Source organism: Chiroxiphia lanceolata, chromosome 1 (assembly GCF_009829145.1).
Source record: "Chiroxiphia lanceolata isolate bChiLan1 chromosome 1, bChiLan1.pri, whole genome shotgun sequence".
NCBI lineage: Eukaryota > Metazoa > Chordata > Aves > Passeriformes > Pipridae > Chiroxiphia > Chiroxiphia lanceolata.
Window position 1 is genome coordinate 101,077,650 of NC_045637.1, and position 24,391 is coordinate 101,102,040.

The 24,391-nt window shown below is 36.2% G+C and overlaps 1 protein-coding gene across 8 annotated transcripts in view; it reads left to right on the forward strand.

Moving 5' to 3' along the window:
• The window catches only part of POU6F2 (POU class 6 homeobox 2), a 351,339-nt gene that overhangs the window by 275,305 nt on the left and 51,643 nt on the right, over nucleotides 1-24,391 (forward strand). For all 8 annotated transcript variants that reach the window (XM_032679951.1, XM_032679961.1, XM_032679969.1 and 5 more), the window contains one exon: nucleotides 16,896-17,042. In XM_032679951.1, coding sequence (XP_032535842.1) covers nucleotides 16,896-17,042 — 147 coding nt within the window. The remainder of the gene's footprint in view (nucleotides 1-16,895; nucleotides 17,043-24,391) is intronic.

A 24,391-nucleotide genomic window follows, 5' to 3' on the forward strand; every position in this document is an offset into this window, starting at 1 on the left:
GCACAGCCTCATACTATCTAAAAAAAATTAGCTCCATATCAAACAAAATCAGCAGAGAGATTCACAACCAGCCAGGTATACTCAGCAAAGAACAACCACTAAGGAATAATCTAAGGATTAATTTTTTTATTATTTTGTCAGAGATTTATGTACTCTTTTGTTAAAAAAACAGAGGTAAAATTACTAACACTTTCCTTATAACATGGATTACTTTTGGGACTGCACCGTTATTATCCATAAGAAATGAACATGTGGTTGAAGGGAAGCATAATTTAAGCAGAACAGCATATTTTCTGTACCTTGGCCTAAGGCTCTTGGGCTTGCCCTGTGTCATACAGAACTATGTGGCAGTACTGAAGCTGGGGCAGATGTCTGTCTTCCTTACTGGAAGTACTCAGGATAACTAGAGTGAATTAAAAGCAAGGAGAAGGGGATTACCATGTTGGCATAGGCAATAGTTTTTGTGGCCTGGACAAGAATTTCTGCATTGCTGCTTTCATTATAAGAAGTCAGTATACATGCTCAGGGACTGGTCACAGGTTTCCCGAAGGTAAGAGAAAGGTCCTAAATCTATCATTCTGCTTTAGATGCAGAGATAGTTATGATGTCATTTAACTTAATGATCATTTGATTTAAACATGTTGTTTGGGAGCAAGACTGTATAGTCCTGTACAGTTAGCACTCAGAGACAGGCACTTGATGCAGGTTTCTTAGCTCTCTGCTCAAATCTAGATCGCTAAGTAATGCATAGACATAACCAAAGACAGCCAGTGAGATTTGGTGTGCAGTGTGGCCAAAACATAGGAAAACAGCAAAACTCCATTTGCAATTGGTCCTGGTACAGGCTGCCTTTGGTATGTGCCTTTGGTACATGCCACCCAATCAAGCCACTGGAATGTATGCTCAGTTTCCCCCGCAGTCAGTGGAGAAAAAAGTCCCCACCAGAATACAGCTCAGAAAAGGGTCTTCTCTTGTAAGCTCTGAATTACCCCCAAGAGCATCTATTTCCCTTTACCAACTATAGAGACAATGAGGACTTTTTAACTTCGGTGCCTGAAACTAGGTGGTGGTGGTGTTCCCCAAACAGACAGGAAGAAGACAAAAGTGTGGTTGCAGTGTGGGCTAACTGCATTACCACACAGGTTATTTTTATAGCTTTTTGTCAGAGTATGAGCTTGAGAGAAGCATTATTGCAAGTCTTATTCTTCTGCATTAATATAAGTTATATCAGAATAGTTGTGACACTGTTTTGTAAAACTAAAAAGAACACTAGTCAAAAAGACTGCGTGTTTTGAAGATCATCCATGTAGATTAAAGGCTCATCTCTCATGCAATGACTATCATCATGCCTATCATCTCTTCTCCTAGATCTTCTACACAGCAGGACTGCTCCATAAGCTTCATGAGATGCAGAAAAGATGACAGAAATACATAAGAGTTTTGATTTAACTATAGTCTTCTCTCTTCTGTTCCTAATCTACAATTTACCAGTTTTATGATGTGTTGTATGTTGTGTGTCTGATTTAAAATAATTATTTCAATAATCATTCTTGTGATTCCACCTTTTATGTTTCAGCACTCTTGTGTTGATACATTAGAATTAGTTATTTCGTTTGCATCAACAGGGCTTTACTTCTGTAAGTAAAATTCAAGACCTTTAATTTTCTTTATTCTTGGTGATATTAATCTCTATATACCTTTTTTTTACTTTTGTTCTGCTTGAGTAATGAGAACATTTCAAAATGTATATGTTACATATTTCTTGTTTTTTCTTCGATATAGCCTATCACCTATATTAGATGGTATTCCATAGTAGGTTATTATTTTTTCATTAAAGTTTATGGAGCAATCCTGCATTTCATGCATTTTCTCTTGCATATTTCTTTCTTATATTATTTTTTTCTCAGTTTTCTTTTTATGTCTGTTGTCTTCTGTAATTTGATTTCAAGGACATTTTTGGTACAGGTTTGACAAATGCGTTCCACATACAATATTGTCATGGTGTTCCTTTCTTTTTATTGTTGCATTTTTGCTCTGTAGTACTGTAATTTGATTATTTACCCATCTAATTTTATTCTTAAGGTCCTGAATTTATAGTGTTAATGTTTGACTTTTACATTCCTTACCTTGATATAAGTTAAGACCAGGTCTCCAGTTTTATTAGGTTTTTCCAAAATTTTACCTCCTTTTTGAGGTAAACGGTAGCCCAAGAATAATTTAATTGTGCATATTTTTCCCACTGCCTTTATTACTACACATCCAATGCAGGGCATTTATAAAGAATAGACAGTAAGCACTAGACATTAACCTCAGCTGCGTGAGAAGATTCTAAACTTGAGTTGCCCTTACAACATCATCTGTGGAGTTCCCCTGAGTAAGGCACCATCTCCATTTCTGTTTCTGACTAAGTAATCTATTTTGAAGATTCAAAGGCGTTCTGTACTCAGATTACTCTTTGGGATAGCATTCAGTGGCATAGGATTTCTATTGACTCTCCAGCTTCTTTTCCTGGGCAAAGAACAAGTAGTTGCAAGGAAGCAAAAGAAGTAAGAATACCCTGAAGAGGTGTAGGATTGCAGATTGTAGTATCTGCTCAGTAGTCACACAAAAAACCTTACCAAAGCCATCTCCCAAAAAAGAAACAAATTGGGCCAATTAGAGCCATCCTTCCTGGGACAAAGGCCATGCCCAAGACACTTACAGTGACGGCTGCCTCCGGGGCAGCTCCAGCTGAAGGCGAGACCATCCCTGTCCCATCATGGCAAACAAGAGGCAGAAGAGCTCCATAGTGCTGCCCACCACAGCTGCTATTTGTACAGATGAGTCGATGAGGCCTTGTATCCTTGGCTACTCATCTCTGTCCACCAACCTAGAGACCAGTTAGTGCTAATCATAAATAAGGGTCCTGTAGTACTTTGTAGTAGAGCTCTTGTGGTTCGACATACAGTTTTCTTCCCAGATTTTATTATCTTTAACAGCGACATGATGAAGGTAATTTATACAAGTGAGTCATCTTTTCTGCTTAATAAGATAGAAAGTTAGGTTTAGAGCTGAAGTAACTATTATTTGAGTTACTGCAATTCATTTTAAAATAGGACCAATAAAAACAAGATATCACAATGTGACACTTACTACAAGAGTGTGCATAAACAGAAAATCAGAAGGAATGCTAGGATGCATTAGGGATTTCCCCATGACTGCAATGGCAAGTTGCGGAATTGATTTATCTTACAAAAAGTATGTAGAACATTAATGGTAAAATTAGTGTTTTCTAAATAAAATGTATGTTGTCAGATTGCAACTTCAGAGCCAAGACAAGGCTTCCATTTATGCAGGGTGCTGTGATACTATGAGACAACAAAGTTGAACCAATTAATTTATAAAAAGCAGCAAATCCAGACGCGTGCTATGTTCTCCTGGATTTACTGTTTCCTTGGGTGAAGTCAGTATTCAGTTATTTATGAAGTCAGTTTGCAGTTATTTTTACTCTTTACATGCTTCTTAGCAAAAGACCTACATTTTGTGAGCAGCTTTGCTAGTGATTTAGATGGTCATTCATTTCTGTACCTCAGACGAATTTTTTGGCCTCCATTAATATTACCTAGATATATATTATGGCAGTGGGTAAAATGGCCAACGTACATAAATACTAGATAAATACATAAATCACTAGATGCTGTGTCGTAAACAAAAAGATATAATCTGTATGCAGACTTGCTCTGAAATAAGAAAATTTGGTTTAGCTCTGACCTTGCCTTAGGTGCATGTGCATATGTAATCCAGTCTTAATGGACTTTCATGTGTATTATCTAATGAGAAAACAAACAAACAAACAAGGTGAAAGAAAGACAGTTTTATTATTTATTTTATTTTTCACTCAGGAAATTAAAGAAATGAAAATATGTGGAAGAATCGGACCCCGTGTGAGGTTTTTAGATATCTATCCAGTGACCCTAACCATAAGACTTCCTTCTTCCTCAAACATAATTATTTCTATTTCCATCAAATATACTTTGGAAAGTTTTTCTTGTTTCCACATGAAACACTAATTTTCTAACCCTGAACTTTTCTTTTAAGTAAAATCAATGAAAAGCTATTGTTGCTTTTACAGATGGCAGAGAGAATTATTACCATCATTGGCAGCAATAAAAGATATATTTTCACCCTTGGTAGATTGAATTACTGAGAAATAACCTTATAATTACTGTATAAAACACCCTGTTTTAACACTGGTTTTAATATCCATCAAGTTTCTTATTTATTTTTCACAAGCCAGCAACAATGCACTAAATTCTGCCATGGTCTAAACTGGTGCAATTATGCTGACCTCTGTGAGACTCCACCTATTGCACTGATGGCTCTTAAGAGGCACATTATTTTTGGATGAATATTAGGAACAAAGAGAGAGATCTCATTTCACGGACATTGCTTTAAATAAGTAGTGTAATTTTATTGAAATCAAAGGAAATATTTTGGAGTTCTAGTAGTATATCAGGTAAATCTACATTAATTTAGGTCTTTGTAAGACCAGTGGGGAAAAGAAGCCTTCTGATATCCTTTAGTGTGGAATTCACCAGTGGAAATGCCAGAAAAACCTTGAGGAACTTAACAAATGGACCCTTGTTCCTCACACCCTGAAGATCTTCGTTCAGATATCTTAGCAACCTGCAATGCTCAGCAGGTTTACGGTCTTCAGGAGTAAGGAAGGAATTTCTCCTTCAACACACTCAGACTGCTTTCTTGCAGCTACAGCCAAAACACTGGTTCCTCAACCCATGTAAAGGTAACAATTTCTGGTTTAGTTTAGACTGTTGATCTTGTTTGTCTCTTCTAGCTGGCTGATGATCACCAGGTCTTCTGCAGGTCAGGGTCCTTATCTGTCTCTTTGAGGTGAATCTAGGAGGATTGTTACCTGCCTGCTGGTTGCCATTGTTGAAAGATGACACAATTCAACACAGAATAACTGCACGCTCATTATGTGTTCAGTTAATCTATACTTAGAACTAGGCCGTTCCTTTTCTCCCCATCTTTCTTCTCCTGGCATGGTTCTAACGTGTGAGTGCCCTCTGTGAAATTTCTTTTTCAAGGGGATATATTCAGCTTTACGTTTGGAAAGCAAACAGCACATACCTCATATGTCAGAAGTAGTATTTTATTGCATGTAAAACTATTAAGAATGTGATAGGCACAGTGAAAGAGTCCTGCCTTAACTGCGCTTGGGCTGGGTTCATCACAGTTTCTGACATGTTGGAGGTACCTTAGAACAGCAACATTGTCTGACTAGGTTGCCTGCAAAAATACTTCTGACCCTTGGCCCTTTTAGTGACACAATTGCCAGTAGCACTGATCAGTACCAGTGACTGCAAAGAGGTCTGCATACTTCGCCCTTTCCAAAGGTATATTTAGGACAAATAGTTAGGTGAATAGACATGTTCCTCCCAACAAAAATGGATGAGATTAAGAAAAGGTATGTAAGAATGATTTTTTGAAGTCAAGTATTTCCACTCAATTTATAAAAGGGTGATACATTTTACATTTCCTTTCAAGAAACCATTTTAGTCTGAACTAAATGTTTTGGGTGACCTAAAATATTTTTTTTTTTCCAATTTTTTTCCACTCCAGGTCTCCCTGAACCATGTTTTGTTATTGTTTGGGGGTTTTTTGTTTTTTCTTAAGGGGGTAAGGTGTTTCAGGGAAATTTTTCAGTCTGCAAACAGAAAAATCCATTAGTTTCACAGCTGTAGGTGTAAATGTTTTTCTTCTGACTTCAACGAGTAGCTTCTCTACTTTACAGAGGTATAAATGTAAAAAAAGAAATCCAAACATAGTAAAAAAAACACTGGCCTTCGGTGAGACTAATTGATTTAAATAAAATATCAGAGCAATTAGCTAATTTTAGTATTTCAAATGACAGAATCGTTCCTTCTTCTTCCTCCTTATTGCAGATTTGAAGCCTATAAGAAATTGAAAGGATTGATTCTGAACAGTAGTTTCTCTGTTTTAACAAATTGCAACTCTGCTGACCTCATTAAAATTAGATCAGATTTATATTCTGGTGGAAAGAAATCAGAATCAGACAAAGAACTTGGAACTTGTTGTTTTTAGCACAAAAAAAAAATTCCCTTGTTTTGTAAAGCGCAAAAATTGCTCCAGGGTCCATAAATATTTTGTGAATCTGGTCAACAGATAAAAGTAGAAAATACTTAGAACATGAAGAAATTCATCTGTCTGTCTATTGACAGTGCCTTATGGAAGAACAAGAGTCTAGGCACAATAAAGCAATAATGAATTTAATGAAAAAGCTACAGACATTCAGTTGTAAGCTGAGCTGCTGTTGAAAGATAGGACATATTTTTGCTCGTATAGCAGAATTCCTTGGCTAAATGTCTATGAGTAGATTTCCATTGATAGTAAATATGGAGGAAATTATTTATTGTAAATGGTAATTAGACTTTCCTCAGGCTATGCATTCAGTCAGTAGCAGATATAGAGTAATAACCTAGGCATTATTTCTGACATTCTGCCTCTATGTGAAAAAAAAAGAGGAGGATGACAGGAGCTAGACTTTGCCATGTCTTTTGTTTAAAATACAGTATTATCACCATAAGAAGACATTAATATTTGCATATGATCTTCTGTAATGACGTGTAATGGTCAGTATAAGATTACACTGCATCTTTATCTCTGAAATAGAAAAATCACAGTCACAAGAACACACTACACAAACTCTCAAATTTATCCATATGCATTAGGATTGCATGCAAGGTAACTAAGCAGTCTTTGCAGGATTTCAGCATCAGATTTTAGCAAATTTGGAATTGATCCTTGCAGCAAAAAAAAGAAAGAAATTATACAGTTTATTCTTGCAGTCATCACTCACATTCAGCTGAGAGTTCTTCTGTTACCTGAAGCAATATGGAGCTATGCTTTTGTTATAAGAGGATCTCAGTTTCATATACCCTCTTGCCATCAATTTATAGTGCCTAGCACAGTGACAATTGCAAAGACCTCAGAAACAATACATTCCTAGCCTATATGTTTTTAATTATATTTTCAAGTTTCATTTGCTGTTGGCAACTTGACGTTATTTTGATTTTGCTGAGGTGAAATATATGAGTTTCAAATACAGCTTTGAAATTGATTAGGAATTAATATGGCAGCATTACAGACAGTAGATTTACTGCCTTTGCAGCTCTGTGTGAACTCCCATATGGAAACCTATCGTGATCGGATTCAGAGTGACATGAGCCAAGTGGCTGAGAGGGGAGATAAGGGATCAGAGGAAAGGAGTCAAATAGGTGAAAGCAGAAGAAGGGTCTCTCACAGGAAAAAAAATTATACCATCCCAAAAAAGAAAAACTCAGGGAGGAGTCACAGGAAAGGTGGGACATGGATTAAGAAACAGAAAAAAGCAAACCAAAAAAAAAGAAAAAAAATTTAAAAAAAGCTTTCAAGGAAATCGGTAAATTTAAAATGTTCTGTATACATCTTGGAAGAACATTAACAAAATCAAATCACTCAGTTGATGCTGAGTGCAGCCCCGCCCCACACTGCAGGTATCTGGTAGTGCTGCTTCTGGGGTAAGACTCACAGCTCATTTTGGGAGCAGGTTTCTTGCTGACACCAAATGAGATGGAAGTGTCTGGGAGAAGACAGAGTTCTCTGTGGAAATGTTATATACGTGGCTTCATATCAGCCCTTCTGTCTTTCCCCTTCTGTAAGAGCTGCATTGAGGCCACAGTTTTCGGCACGTTAAATACACAATTGTTACCAGTTTATATGTACCTTTATCTACAGAGCAGGACTGTTGGTGAAAAAGGACAACAGTGGGAGTATGTATGTATAAACAGTGGCTTTAAAGTGCTGTAGTCAGTCTTGTGTTAGCTAGTGTTTTCCTGTATGTTTACAATCAAAGTAAACCATCCAAAGATGAATGTGACAGAGGGTTGCTACCATCTGAGAGGCAATATGCTCACACAGTGCTGGTGCAGAGACTCGTAGGCATTCACTGCTCTCTCTTTAGAAAAAGAGTAGCAGCAGTAACCTTGCCACTGACACACAGACAGAAAACAGTTGAACAAAGTCGCATTCACATTTCACCACTGCACGCTCAGAGCTGTACTGAAGTAATAAAATAGTGCCCCAAGAAAAATGTTAAAAGTATCCTGCTTAGGGACCCCCAACATCCTTTTTTGCATACTTTCTTCCCTTTCATAGACTTTGACTCAGCTTACTTGTTTCTGTGGATATCACTCACTTCTTATATCACTTTTATTGGAAATGTGGCTTTGACTTCAAGGTTTTCAAACTAAATGTTTCCTTCAACCTTATTCACACTTCTCAAATCTCACTTTATATACTGAGATTTCATCAAAACTCAAATGTCTAATTAAAAATCAGTTTCTCAACTGGTTTGATATCTCATGTGTTCTCCACAAAACCTGGAGTGAGAACCTCTCAAACACGTGGTATCAATTAGGGTGTATATGTCATTTTGACTCTGGGGTGAACTGATGTAACCACAGAGAATTAAATGCTTCCAGCTTCCTTGATACCTGTATTCAGAGCCAGAATTGGACTTTGGACTGACCTGTAGCTTTGACAGCAATCTTTCCACTGTATTCAGGAGCCATCTGCATTATTCTTCAACTTTGCATCAGATCAGGTCCAATTTGGAGCTCAGACCAGTGAAAAGAAAAATATTCTATCTAGTTCCAGTTTTAGATCTGATCTTTTTCACTAATCTCTTGTTCATTCACCTCAATGAGACTTCAATGTAAGCACTTAGCTTACATGAAAACAAAACTATTTGGTGATGCTATTACATTACAAATCAAATAAGTATTCAGATGTATTTCCAGTTTCAAAAATGAGGATCTTTACAGAGCAGCTGACCTAGAATTTTTCAAGAAGCCTTATATATGTTCTCAGTTAGCAATGTGTCCCTAAGTATTAAGTAGGATTTATTCTTCAAAGGGCAAAAGAGAAGCTCTGCACCTAAAAGTTCAATTTTTAATAGGAATATTTGACTAAATGGTTCCAGGCATGTATACTAAGATTGCATATTGTACTGTAAAACAAGACTTCCAGAAATATTTTCTCAAATACTCAACATGAAGCGTCATATTAACATGGTGTGACCTCACATTGCATTTTTAACATTTGTATATGCAAATAGTCATATTTACATGTGCACATGATATTCACAAATTCAAATTAAAGGCAAATAAACGTTTTAGATTAAGGAGATTAATTTGATGTGTCTCACGGTTGACACACTTTCTACAGAGGCTAGATCACTGAGACCCAAGTGCTGGGCTTTTATCCGGGAAGACAGATGGCAATTTCCTTTTGATAAGAGCTCATTCTTTTAGCAGCAAGGGAGCCCTGAAGTAACCATTTTTCTTGTGGGAAAAGCATCTTTCAGAAGAAGGATAAATCATTCTAAAATAGACAAACACAGGAACCAAGGAACTAATCAACATGAAATGAGCTGAGTTGCAGCCCCTTTCAGAAAGTTTAGAAGATGTTCTTTGTTTTCATTTTTGCCACACAGGGGAACAACTTAAAAAAATTAGAGAATTCAGATAATTTTTTCAGTACTCTTTCCTTTTTTATGAATACCAATACAATTTATGATTATTAGAGATACAAAATTTCATGAAGTCAGATATTTGTTTACAGTATATTTGTGTCATGTATGAAAATAGATATTTTAAAGTCTACATAAATATAAAAGTAACTAATCAGACAAAAATAAGATGTCTCTGTTGAACTAAAATCTGGTTCAGTGTGTGCCAGCTTAAGCGGATCTGGAACATTTCAGAATTGTAAGTTATAAATGTGGACAGCCAGGAACCCACAGGACAAGAGTTTGTGGGCAGTCTGTATGTACTGACCTGCTGCTAAAGGAGTCAGTCAGCTACATTTTCTGATTATTTATACTTAATTGTATTAGATATATTTAAAAATATTCACACTTCTTTTTGGTAAACATGTAAGACTCAGCCTCAGATATGCTGACAACTTCAATTTAGTTTATCTTGTAGGATTAGACCCAAGAAGGATCCCTTTCTTCTAGTTTCCTTTCCTCTCTTTTCTATCTGTCACTAATAGAGTAGGAATGAAATGGCTAGGGTGGTTTCCACTCGCTCTTTGCCTGTGCCCTAATATGTTCTTCATTTTTCATGTCTCCAGTAGTTTGGTCCAAGTGACCTGGGAATGATATCTGCTCTTTATCTGCTTTGCAATGGTGCTATTATTTTTATTTTGTAAATTGTTATTGTAGTTTTTCAGACTGGTTCTAATCTGACCAGCAGCACCTTGTTTACAAAGATATTGTGAGAAATTTTGTGCAACCTCCTCTATCCATGTCATATCAAGGCTTACATGAGCACTGTGTATTTCCAATCACCTCAGGTCGTGTCACTTTGCATTGAATCAAGTCATGTCGCATCAGTGATACCACTATTAGTACTTATTTCTGATAGAAAATTCAGCATAGATTTAGACAGCAAATAGCTCAACCACAATAAATGTATATAATGAGCAGACTAAGTATCTGTCAGAACCAGATATTTTAAGTGTCTCTATCAAGTTGGTTCTTTTGGATATTCCAATACCCTTGTCTCTACATGGTATTCTGCACATAAATTTCTGATGTATGTGCATATACTAAAATTTTTGTCTAAGCAGCCTATTTGGAAGTCTATCTACAACCATTTTCAAATATAGACTTGTGTAGTTTTGAAATAACCAGACATTGTTAAATGGTTCTGGATATATAATTACATTGTATAGTTTGTAGGTTGATCATATCACAGCGGTGTAAAAAACCAAGTGTTGACAGATTTAATTTTTTTTATAATTTAGGATTTGCCTACTGGGCATGTTTTCAAAGAGTTATGCATGATTAGGCCCAATGACAGCCATTTTATTAGACATTTTACCCTGATGTTCATTTATAAAAGTTAAACGTTGTAATTATCCTATGACATATACAAAAAGGGAGGGAGGAGAAGGTCAACATAAAAAAAATACCAAAAAATCTAACTGATAAGTAACATATACAGGGTTTCCAAAATGTTTGCTCATAGCATCTCTTTGGATGAAATAAACTTCTTTTGTTTTATGTTACCTATGTATTCACTCTTGTTTTTCTTGGGATCTGCATGTTCACAGGGTTTTTGAAAATTTGACTTATTTTTACTTAAGACCCTAAAAATAAATTAAATTGACAGAGCTCAGGCTCCCAGAATTGAAAAATTTGTCTGCAAAATTCTATATAAATGCTAAGTGGTGGTCTTACTGATTATTACAAATATTTATTTTGTACTTATTGCTGTGATACCTAGGTGCTTTCATGGGATTAAGTTGAAGTAGTCTTTCTAGTGCCTTTTTTAAAATTCCTTCAGGGACTGTGAGATTTAATGTAGGTTCAGGGAGGTATCAGCTAGTACAAGGTATGCACGCAAATTGAAAACAATTAAGAATATAAGCACTAATACTGTGTAAAGAATTTGCCAGAATAGTTACTCTGGACTCCCAGTGAAACTGCACCTTCTACCTCAATTCATTCATGTTTAGAAACCAAGTATATGTGTATCTAAGTGGGAATGCTTTGCTTCTATGTCATCAAGGTATTGAAAACCCTTGAGTATTGTTGTTGCTAGACACAGTTTACACTACTATAATGCATTGGTGTGGTGGCTTAGCTTTGGCCCACAGTGAAATGGCTCCCCAGCCACTCAGACACTGCCTCAGTAGGACGGTGGAGAAAATAGGATGAGAAAGCTCATGGGTCAAGACTGACGGCTTACCAATCAGTGTTGTGGGCAAAATAGACTCAACTTGGGGATAATTAGCTTTAATTTATTGACAATTAAAATAGATTCAGTTAGTGAGAAACTAAGACAAATATTAAAACAATTTTTTTCCACACTCTCCCAGATTTAACTTCACTGCTTCGCTCCTGACTCCTCTACTCGCCCGCAGTGGTACAGGGGACATGGGGAGCTGTGGTCAGTTAACAATAGTTCCCCCCTCCTTCTCCTTTCTCTTCACGTTTTTCCCCTGCTTCTGCATCGGATCTCCACAGATCACAATTCTCATCAGGAAATATCCATTTGTCCTTCGAGGGCTGCAGTGGGGGTATCTTCAGTGCTGTGGAGCACCTCCTCCTCATTCTCCTTTCTTTGACCTCGGGTTTCCTTTGTCATGTTCACTCTGGGCTTTTTATTCTCCTAACTCTGCAGCTCTCCCAGTACCAAAACCTTTCCGTCTACACCCACTTCAGATGATAATGCTGATCACAGTAAAAAAGAAGGTATCAGAATATCCTCAGGAGCCTGTGCTCAGTTTGAAACAGTCTTTCTTCCTTAAGGCCAGGTGACCACTACACAGAATCTGTCTCAAGAGTCAATGAGAAAAAAATGGGAACAAACTCAACTATATTTTAATGTGTAATTCTCTCATAATTTAAACACCGATAAAATTCATAGATTCTTGGTTAAAAATTCCTACAAAAGCAAATGCCATGCTGATAAAAAATTCCATTTCTGTAATCAATTTTCACTTATTAGGGATAGAAAAGAAAAATGTCATGTGTTTCTGCTGTGAGCCATTGCTGAATTCTTCTCAACTTTTAGAGATATTTCTGTTTTCCCTTGAAAAACGTTGGTTTAAGCAAACAATCTTAGTAGCTTACCTAGTAGTGTGATGCTCTCTACAGAAAGGATAGTCAGAAAACATAAGAGACTGAAGATCTCTTGGTCCCTAACCAAATATACTACTTTTCTTCACTAACCTAATCTCTAGAAGATATCCAGAAATGTGATTTTTTAAACATTCTCCCTGGAAAACACCAGTACTATTTTGTAAAATGAAATTATGCTTCCTGTTACTTCGCAATATGTCCTTTCATTCTCCATTGCTACATTCAGATGGTGTCTCCACTGCTCTACAAGTCCTTTAGAAAATGCACAAGATCTATATCCTGGCATTGTCTCAAGTGACTTTACCTTTCATGTTATAGGTCCATTTTTTCATATGATGCTCTGGCATCCTGAAATGTCTTAGCTTTTCATCAGTAAAACTGTTTGGTTCTTTCTGTATATTTGTAGAATGAGCACTATCGTAACGAGTAAAGCTGGCTCTTTGATCAAGCATTCATGTACTGTTGAATACAAGATCAGATTTGATAACCTACACAGTAATTTTACTTTTCTCTGTAAAAGGCATATCCTACTGAACTTTGTCTCCTCTGGTCTGGAAATCAGTTTCTCACAGCAAGTTCAATAAAATAATAAGTTAGCTTCGGAGACAAAGAGGAAGATGGTATTCTTACAAAAGCGAAAGTATTTGTGCCTCTCAAGAAAGCTGCTTGCAGCATTGAGTCTATCACACTTTCCTTGAAATTATTTTTTAAGACAATCTCTTAACCATGGAAACACTCACGTCACATGGCACAGTTTCAGGATCTTGTAAGTAGTGCCTCTTTCATCCCCCATCATTTCCCAGGTTAGTTTTGTTTGTGTGAGTTTTATTTCCTGCTCTGGAATGTCTTCTGCTTCTATTGAGTTACTGCAGAACAATTTTCATATGCTTTACTTTTAAAGTTCAGCTTTGGGAATTCAGAAAAGTGTACTAAATATTAAACCTGCTCAGTTATTAGAAGATTCTTTTGCATAAAGTTTGCTTCCTCATATAATCATGTCATTAGCAGAGGCTAATCCTTAAGAGGGCTGGCCTGCCACTTTAAACTAAGATCGCTATTACCTACAGTTATGGTTGGTGTTTTGAGTGGGAGTAGAAATTTGGGCAATGGAATTGACAGCTTGAAATGTTTCAGCCTTCCAAACTAAATCATTATTTAAACACAGAAACAAAATGGGTAGAGCCTTTGTGGGATTTTTCATAATATATTTCTAATAAATATTCTTAGAGATCCAACCTGCACTGAGAAACAGCATAAACCTCTCAAGTCAGAGATTTTATTTTTAAAACAAAAAGAAGATTCTATGTGTTACCTTGATGTCCAGGCATAATGAAATGAGATGTTTCTCCATCTCCAGTTTTCATACAATGTAAAACGGGTCAGTTTAACAGAGCATAACTTGCAGTCAACAGCTTCCCAAAGCAGTCAAAGAAAAATACATGTTCTATTTATTAATCAGACTTATGAATAGATAGGGATGGTTTTATATGCACTTGGAAGTCTCTTACGCTGTGAGTTGGCTCATTCACGGTGCTTTTTCCTGGAACATGGTACTATGCAGGGTACCTATGCATATCGCAGCCTCTGCCATCATTTTTAATAAGTAGCTTATCTCTGTGATGCAACTAAAAGCAATTCTGAGTGTCTCCAGGGTTTGTTGTAAATTAATTTTATTGTTGTATTTGAAAATGTACATTTTTTGAAAACTGGAGCAAGAAAAATGGAAAAGAGATTCTAGAAGATGATAGACGGATTTTTAGAAGGTTTTAACCCTTTGTAGTTTCCAGCTTCACAAGCTTATTTATGTTCCGCAAGTTGTTCCCAGCTGTGGATGGTTGTTCCCATATGCCACTGAAGCCCTGAATATAGCAGCCAGTGTTGTTTGTCAGGTAACTGTCCAAAGACTATCATTTATACCTGCAGTCAGATACTGTAGGATCAGAGGTGCAATAATTTGTGGGTTATTAACAAGATTGTAGAAGGCCTTTTCTGAGTCTTACACTTTTACTGCTGACCCTTTCTTCTCCAAGTATTTACAGCTACAAGGGAATTACTTCAAGGCCCAGTACTGCCCATGAAGTGTTGTGGAAAAAGTTAGAGTTTACCAGCTCCTGATCTGGACAATAAAGAAATGTCATTGTTTTGAGCAGAAAACCTGCAAGTTTATCTATATTGATATCTGACATTACACTGCTGTGCTCAGGCACCACCACCCAAATCCCTGAGGAGTGGGTGCAGCTATGTTTGGGCTCACACCTTGGGCAGTCAGTCAGTGGACTTGCTTGATGTCTGCATCCAGGGACTGAGCTTTGCCTTGGTCATTGTGCTGGTCTCTGCTCTCTTCACAGCTCATCAGGACTGCTAATCAAGCACTCATTGCAGTTTTCCACCTTTGGATTTTATTTCTGCTTGATTTTCTTGCCATGGGATGCTGCAGACTGCTTTTAAAGATTCATATAACAATTTTTTCCAAATCAAAATATTTCCTCCAGATAATGTCATCTTTTCTGTCTGGCAGTGCTACTAATCTTTATTTAGTTATTTACTTTACAATTTCTAGAGGGATTGGATGTGCTCAAGGCACCCCTTTAAGCAACACTTTATATCAAGATTCCATTTATAAATACTTTATGAAGGGCTAATGAATGATTAATAGATGTTTTAATGTATGACCAATCAATTGTAGATCTTGCAATGTCCAACAGACAAGTGGGTTTCTTATAAGCATAGATTATAACCATATCTGACATATTCTATTGATGAGCTTCTAAACATCTATAACATACACACTACTCATATCGGTAACATGCTTAAAACATCTCCTAATCACTGATTAATTTTTTATAACCTATTTTGAAGGGGAGCCTGTCTGTGAAGTACATCCCTTATTGGTGTCTGTGACTCTCTGGTTCTATAGGATTGATAATTTACTCAACATCTAAGGGCTTAAAACTACTACTCATTTCAGCTCAAACCTTAAGCTTTTCTGAGTGAGCTCCAGCATTTTCATCTCAGTTTAGGAAAAAACGTCCCTAGTTTTCTCCCTCAAATTTCTAGCTGCTGTATCTTGCTAATGTGCATTTTGCAAGTTCTACTATAGTGCCGTGACTCTTAGGAGGCAAATGCACTCTAAAATATATTTTCAGGCTCTTGAACTCAGTTAGTTTGATTATTCTCAAGACAGCTGTCCTAGTGATGATGGTTCCTAACATTTTTATTTTTTTTACTGTCATCCCTCTATGCTTGGTTCAAACTTTGTCTATTCTCAGAAGAGGATAAGAAAATAGAAACTTCACAATAATCCAGTAGAAAAGCCATATCCCACAGGATATTTTGTTTCTGGCAGAAGAACACACATTTTGTATGTTTGATAAACACAAATGTTGATAGGAGTGTTCCCTCCTATGGGATTCCAATAGTCTCCTAAGGTGAAAGCCATGACTGTGCTTTCTATGGAGTACACAGGTAGAATTGACTAAAGCAGGAAGTACAACTTATTTCCTGAAAATTTATGGGTCCTAAAATTCATCATTCATAGTTGAAAAGCAGTAAGTTGCTTAGTGTTGTATTTTGCAAATGAATTTTGAATTTTTTGTTGATTTCTACTGAACTTAATCATAAGGTTGAGTCTTCTGCTGTGATGTATCTAGCTGTTGAGACCAATTCTTTAATGAAAAAAATTTAAAGGATTTGCAGGTTTTTCTTGTTTTTGGGGTTATTAGTAAAATAGTCTCTGTTCTGAATATGCCCAAGTAAATATTCCACTCCCACTCAAATCAAATGCTAATTTTTCACTGATTGCTGTTTACATCATTATTAGGCTGCTACACCTGTGGCATTAGCACATTGAACCTAAAGAAACACATCAAGTATAACTTAATTTAAAAAAAAAAAAAAAAGGAAAAAGAGAATTTGGGTTCAAAAAGACAATTATATTCTTCAACATTAACACGGACTTTTCTCTGCTTTTATAAAAACTATTTATTGTCAAAGCCCCAGAAATAAGATCCTCTCAGAACTACGCAAGCTCTCGGAGACGACAGGTTTTTATGCACATTTAAGTGGGAAAAAAACATTAAAATAACATAAAAGTGATTGTGCAATCCCTCTTATGTTATCCAGTTAGCACTCTTGTTTCTTTGTTTATTGTGGGTTTTATCATGATTTTTTTTTTTTTCAGCTGGTTAATAATCCACTAGCAAGTCAAGCAGCAGCCGCTGCAGCAGCAGCAGCCATGGGCTCAATAGCAAGCTCCCAGGCCTTTGGCAATGCCCTCTCCAGTCTTCAGGGGGTCACAGGTCAACTCGTCACTAATGCACAAGGACAGGTGAGTGGAAGATGGAGCAAACAGTGAATTCTGATGGCAGGCTGATCTTGGGACAAAAATGAGTTCCGTCGTATGACAGCAATTTAAAAGTGCACATATTGAAGAAAAATAAATATTGATTTGCCAGACAAGGTAAGAAATGGAAAGTCTGAGAACTGGAAGGAAGTTAGGAACTGTTAGAAGGTGTTTTCAAGCTAGAAAAGGCTTAGGGTTTGTTTCATTTCAATTCAACCCTTTGAAAAGATCACAATAGTGCAATACTGTGGTATTTTAAAAGTCCAGCAATCCTCTGATTCTTAACAAACATACCACATACCAGCTGTCTTCTTCCACTTATATATGCCTAATAACAGACAACTGTATCAAAGTGGTACTGTGCTACACTTTTTTGCATTTCTGTATCATTTCTGTATTACTTCATTTCTAAAAAGGTATCAAATGTTTTAAGTAAAGGAACACAAATTGCAATGAAGTATTGGGATGGATTTAGCTGGCTTTCTCATTTGCTTATTATCTTATGTTAAGCAATTTGTAATGAATCTGCCAGCCTGTAAATGCAAATTTGGGAGAGTTTTTTGGTTTAAAGAAAATTTTCCAAACAGGAAAATTGAAAGATGTTGAAGTGTTAGTGTGTCTAAGACAGAGATCGTGCATTATCTGTATTTTGGAACTGTTTATTTGTTCAAAGTATTCCGATTTCAGTCTTAGTATGATGCAGAAAGATGTGCGTCTGAATCCATATATATATAAATAATTGCTTTGATGCAGCATGCTTAAGTGGCTTTCAGATTGTGACCACTGTCATTCTTTATTGCATTTACTAGGACTAAAATTAACACAATTACTTGTTTCACTGCAACAAATCTGTCAATATAACTTATGACTGTACCTGGTAACCGAGTAATTTGAATGTCATTACTCTAAATGCTACAAATTGGGCATACAGTGATATCCACAGTGTTTATGTGGATGTTAGGCCCTGGAAAACATTTATTGAAATGATGCAACTTGGATGATATGTGAATCTAAAGTTTTGTTTCTACTCTTACTGTTTACTAGTGGGGAGAAAAAAATTAAGAGCAGCTTTTTTCCTGATAATTTCTGTCACCGTGTCAGTTAATTGGAACAGGAGTGATGTTTTTTATTTTGGCCCATTAAAAAATAAAAGTCAACGATTTATAGGAAACCCCCCCTTTTTTTTAACATAGCACATAAACAAAGATGCTTCCTGAGCTTCACTATCACCGTCCAAGTCCCAGGAAAAAAAAATGCTGACCTTTTTATATTTACTGGGTGGGTGCAGAATTGTTCCATCACTACCCCGAGGGTTGAACGATGGAGCTTGTCAAAGTGAGGCCTTATCTAATGAATCATCTTATCGCAGGTGCACACCACACATATTAAAGGAGGATTGTATGAACAATGTGCCCTCTACAATAACCTTTCAATGTCTACTTTAACCCTTGTTTCAATCCCTTTTCATCAAAGGATCATTTTATGCAGCCAGCTTTAAATGGAGGCTCTCAAAAGCCTATTAAGATTTCTGGAGGGATGGGGTATTGGTTTGGAATAAAAGTTGGTTATAATACCCATAACTCACAGTTAGATCAGCTCCAACATAGAAGCCTGCTTGTTTCTGTCTGTGCTCTAGAAATGGTTCCCAGTCGCCACTCACATGAGGCACTTGACACCAAAGATGTTCATTGTAAGAGTTGAAGATAAAAACACAGACTAGTTTTTTTATAGTTTTTCCTTTACATGTTCTCCACAGAAAACATAGGCAATGTGTGGCCTATGTTTAAAAAAAGTACTACTGTGAAGATATCACTGAACGAAACTATCAGTTCCCTCAGGCTAAGTCTTGTTTATTCCAGACATAATGTAAAGTCCAATAATTCCACAGGTTGCAGAGAAAGGGAAGAGAAAGGAAGAATCTTCTATATTCCTGGATAAAATTACAGCATCTAATTGTTTGTTTAGTTCTTTTAAGTAAAGGTTGTCTTTTTGTTACTTCTTTTTACAATATTCCTTGTTTTATAATCAGTACTTCAGACCTTGCCGCAATATAGATAGACATTGATAATAGTGTGTAATATAACATCCATTTTTATAATATTCAGCATAAACTCATATTACTTAGAGCCCAATTCTCAGGCTATCTGTCTTAAAACAGGACTATAAAGTATAATTAAACTACATTCCATAAATTAAATTACATTCCTTAAAATTAATAAAATTATAGGACTTAATCAAGAACTGAAAGGGTTTCTTCAAATTTGGAAGCTTAAATGAATAGTAATTTGGAACACTCCATTACTGAATAATCTCCTTGGAGTCATTAAAGAGCCAGATTTGCATCATATGTTACGAATCTGTCCTTTAAAAATTGACCCTTTCGAAGAATCACAAGTGTGACACCCAAAATTCACTCCTGAAAATATGAAGCTGGATGATTTACTAGAATGTTTCTATGTGTAATCTTTGTAATTACATGCTGCTTCTCTTACAGAAATTCAAGGCTTGTAAAAGTCCATCTGTCTGGCTAAATATATGGTGATCGGTAATCCCTGGAGACATTAAGCTATAGGTCAAAAACAAGATCCTATGCCAAATTTAGGGAAATGATCTTTTAAATGACATATGGCATGGCCTTAATTCCCAACAGTCAAGAAGTTCTTACAATTACAGTAACAAAATTATATGTATTAACAATAATTTATATAACATATTTGTTATTAATTTAATTATTGAATTCACAGTTATAGTATGTTAATTTATTTTTCCTCTTTTGCTTTGGATGGTAATATGAACTGTAATACCAGAGCTTCCCAAGTAACCAAGAGATCTAATCCATTGAAATAATATGATTAGATCACCTGATTAATTTGATATAGTGCCAGTAGAGGACTCTAAATCAAATTTTCATTTCAGAGGCATATTATGAAGAGCTATTGGCCCATGTAACACTGCTTACATTCTATTTGCCCTCAGCACTTTCCAGAAAGCATTTGCAGGACTGGGCTTTCATATCTTAAATTTAAAGGCCGGGTTAGTAGGTTTGCCAGGCTGCACCCTGTCAGTAGATACACTGATTTCCAAGAGAAACTGTCTACCTGCTCAGCTTCAGCCTGCCCTTATAGCAGGATTCAAGTGCCATTGCTGCACTTGAATTCTTCAGAGATTTAATAACCTAATATTTATTTTTTTTCATAATGGTTTTACAAATGAAAGAAAATAGTAGGAGTTTTGCATGGGTTTTACATATCTATTAAGTATATGAAATGTGTATTTTGGTTGGTTTTGTAATATTTTTTAGGAAAAGAACCACAGAAATATGAGAGCAAGGTTGTTGCATCTGGTTTCTTAATTGTCATCAGTTGCATTCATATAAGTTTCTTGACTTCAACAGGATCAAATACATTTTAACTGTGGGTGCAATAAAGTTTATTTCCTGATAGATTAATAGGAAAATCTAAGTATTAGGTGAATTAATTGGGATTGCATCAGTATAATCTAAGAATGTCCCTGAAAGAACTTGGCCTTCATTGTGCCTATGCCTTGCTCTTAAGATGTGAAAACCTTCTGTATAAGAAAAACCTTGAGCACAGCTCCACCCTGACAATTAACAAAAAATAACTAATTTTTGAGGGTTGTAGTCCACAAGTAGCTCAGGAAACTAAATAGGGAGAGAGGCATTGTTGATCCAATTAGATAATAGGAGTACTTTGGTTCTCATTATTCTGATTAGAGGGTACACGTTTGCTCTTTGAGCTTCTTGATGGTAAATGGTGCTAATGAGGCCTGATGGATTCCCTGCTCCTAACAAGCCTCTCAGCAGTGCGAGTGATTACAATGGAGATAGATTTGATGGGATGCGCTCCCTTTTGTAGTGTCTCAGCTGCTGACACTCTGCGACATAATCAGGTCACAGAGCCGGTCACAGCCATCAGCAAAAGCCATAGCTCTATTCCTCATTATTAAAGTGCATTATTCAGTTCCAGGCCTTCACAATACTGCCAAGGGCCTTTTTTTCTTCTCCTTTTTTTGTTAAGCATCAGTTCTCAAATACAAGAGTTAATAAAATCATCAGCTAAAGAACTAGTAAATTAAAGAAATGGAAATAAAGTGCTCCCTTTCAAATTCATTGAAGGATCACAATTAAATAAGCAGGGAATTTCTCATCACCACACACTGTACAGTACAATGTAATATGTCATGTGCAATAACAACAGGGACAGGATTTTAAAAGATAGCATTGTCCTCATTGTGGACTGGCTTGGAAAGTGCTAAAGTATCTTTTATGATGAAGGAAATTTCTGTATTCCCAACTATTACATGTATACATGTAGGTACTATTATTTTCACTGTTTTCTGTAACTACTTTTTTCTGAAGTGATAACAACTATTTGCAAACTAACTTTATAATTTAAGCAGAACAGTTATCTTGTCTCTAGCTTAAGTGGCCAAGGCCACAATCTGGAAAGTATACAATAGGCCACGGTGGTAGGAATGCTTCGTTCCCATACAGAAAGTAGCTAATATGTTAGTTATTGAATTTTTTATTCAGTTTTGTTTCAGCTAAATAGAGGTCAGATATTCTAATACTGAAATATATACCTTTGCAAGGATTTATACCATTTCTGTTGAATCCCTGTAGTATGTATTCAGTGACAATAGTATAATTTCATGCGTAGATAAAACTAATACACTGGTGTTTTGTTGTTGGGGTTTTTTTTGTTTTGGTTTGGTTTTTTTTTGCTGTTACTCTTTTTCAACTCCACAAATTTTCCTCTTTTTCTTGCCGGGAGGGCATGGTATGATGAGTAAGTGGTATGTATAGACAAAATTGTTTATAAAACTTTCAATTCTCTAGAACCACAGATGCAAGAACTTCTCAGTAGCTATAGGTAAAAGTATAAAGTTAGTATTGCGGAATTAGCAGTCATATGCAAGAAGATATGTAGAAACTCACACCTAACCTAGTTTTATTTTTAACACTAACCAATAAGATTGGCAACTACCACCGGGAATGCAAGGTGAAACTCCTCATCAGACTTAAAAGGAAGATGTTGATTGTTTGTTGGGCTATTTTTGGTTTGGAGGATTTTTTAGCTCTCCCAAAAATTCTAGGGGCTCCAAAGCCCTGTAATGTGTAACACTCCTTAGAGCCCTTCTGAATATGTGCAATTCATGCTGTTCTTCAGATGTTCGACGTCTATTAGCCTTTTCTCTTAATTCTGTTTTCTCTTTCTTATAATCATTTCTGCATCTGTTTCACCTATATATTTCTAATATATGATAACCACTAATATTTTAGCCCTCACAGTACCTAACAGTGTTCACAAAATTATTAACAATAGTTATTTAAATAGTAACTGCTAACAATGTCTTCCCAGGGCTAAGACAGACATCTGAGAAATCTGAGTTGGTGGTATCAGAATGGTATATATCAAGGATATTTCATGAGAAGCCTGAGAAATTAAAAGAGGCACATTTTGAGTGAGAGGTTAGAGGGAGGGACTGTAACAGTCAAACAATAATAGCATTTAAGAACAGTCCCTGGAAAACTATTTGCCTGGAGACTCTGTTTTGACAGACATTCATATTAATGTATTGAATTTCTGGTGGGTGGAATCTGACTCTCTATTTTCCCCCTCAAAGTTTCACTGTGCTGAATACATGCAGTATTTTGCCATTTGCAGGAAGAAAAGGGCACATACTCTGAAAAAAGATCAGTTACAAGGGAAGATTTTTTTTCCATTGGTTTTGCTCCCCATAGCTCTCCATGTAGAAGGCTGTTTGTTTAATTACCTCCCATGTGAATTTAAATCAAAAGACAAATAATTCTTTTAACATATTTTTGCTGACTGTGTTTTTACTTTTTTACTATTTATCTAACATATTTATCTATCTTTATTGCACTATTTATCTAACCTCAGTCTTAGCCATGTTGGCATAAATGTAAAAATGTATGGACCAAACTCTCAAGTCATGCAAATTAGTAGTTTCATGAAACGGAAATGGACTGGGGCAGAGTGACTATGCCAAAACAAGAACCAACCAGCCTGTTTTGTCTATTTTAGGCAGTGATCACTGATAAATTGAAAGGATAATTGTATAATGAAACTTCTATCAGGCTTGAAAATGATCCAAATCTATCCAGAAAGGCCACTGAAATTTCTTTCATCTAACTTGCAACAGATCTTACTTTTAGTACTAAACTTCACACTTCGGATTGTAGCCTCTTGCCTGGATCTCTGCCCAAGATACTGTCTTGGACATAGATTTTTTTTCAGAGGTGCCCAAGTCTTATTTTCAAAAGCAACTTTCATACCTGTAAAAGCCTGAGTTTCCTTCAATCAGTGTTACGCGTCTTAGTGCTTGAAGGCATGTCTGTGCACTGTAACAGAGCATTGCAAGCAAATTGCCAGAGACAGTTCATTTATATGTCTCAGTGCCATACTAGCACAGAATCCAGAAGCCAAAAACCTTGGTAGTGTGTTGTTATGGCTGGACTAATTAATTCTGCTTCTCAACAAGGTGACATGGGATCTAGCTCATTAGTTATTACCTCTGGGGTCTTGCTAACACAGTGTATTATGTGGAGTAAATATACTTTGAAGACAGTCTTAAAAGCCTGAAGCATTTAGGTAGTTTTGAAAATGTTACTATTCTAAATTAATTATTTCAAGTCAGAAATACAGGACATATCTGTCCTTTTGTCATTGCCTTCTTAATTGCTTTTGCATGGAGGTGAAAACCGAACAAACTGCTAGTTCAAGCTAAATACCATTTTCATGAAAGCTAACTAGTAAGTAAAAGAAGATCCTACTCCTCCTATAATCCATTTACCTTAGCATCACCAGGTGGTTGTAAGCACGGAAAACTTTCATTTATCACCAGTGACATACATCACAGTCAATGAAATCTTTCTGCTCTACAGAGATTCTTACACTGCTCTCCTTATTATCATATCTTATCACCTTTCAGTAATGCATTAAGAAACATAACTAGTGATAGCCACAAATTGGTCTTCCTCTCAGAACAAACTTGTAGAATAGTGCATCACATGTTTGATAAGGGCATTTGATTTTATCTGTCTTTGTTAGGAATTTTTTGTCTGTTTGACTTTTCTTTTAGAGTTTTGTTTTCATTTGGGTTTTAAAATCTTGATGAAGGGGCTTCTTAAGGATGCATATTGCTTATATTTGCATCAGAGAAAGGCAGACAACAGAAGTGTACTTAGCTTTTGCAGTAGAATGTGGTGAAGCCAGAGGTGACAGTGGAGCGTTCCTCCACTACTGTTAGAATCCATTCCAAGTCCTTGACTTTCCCTTTAAAGCATACTT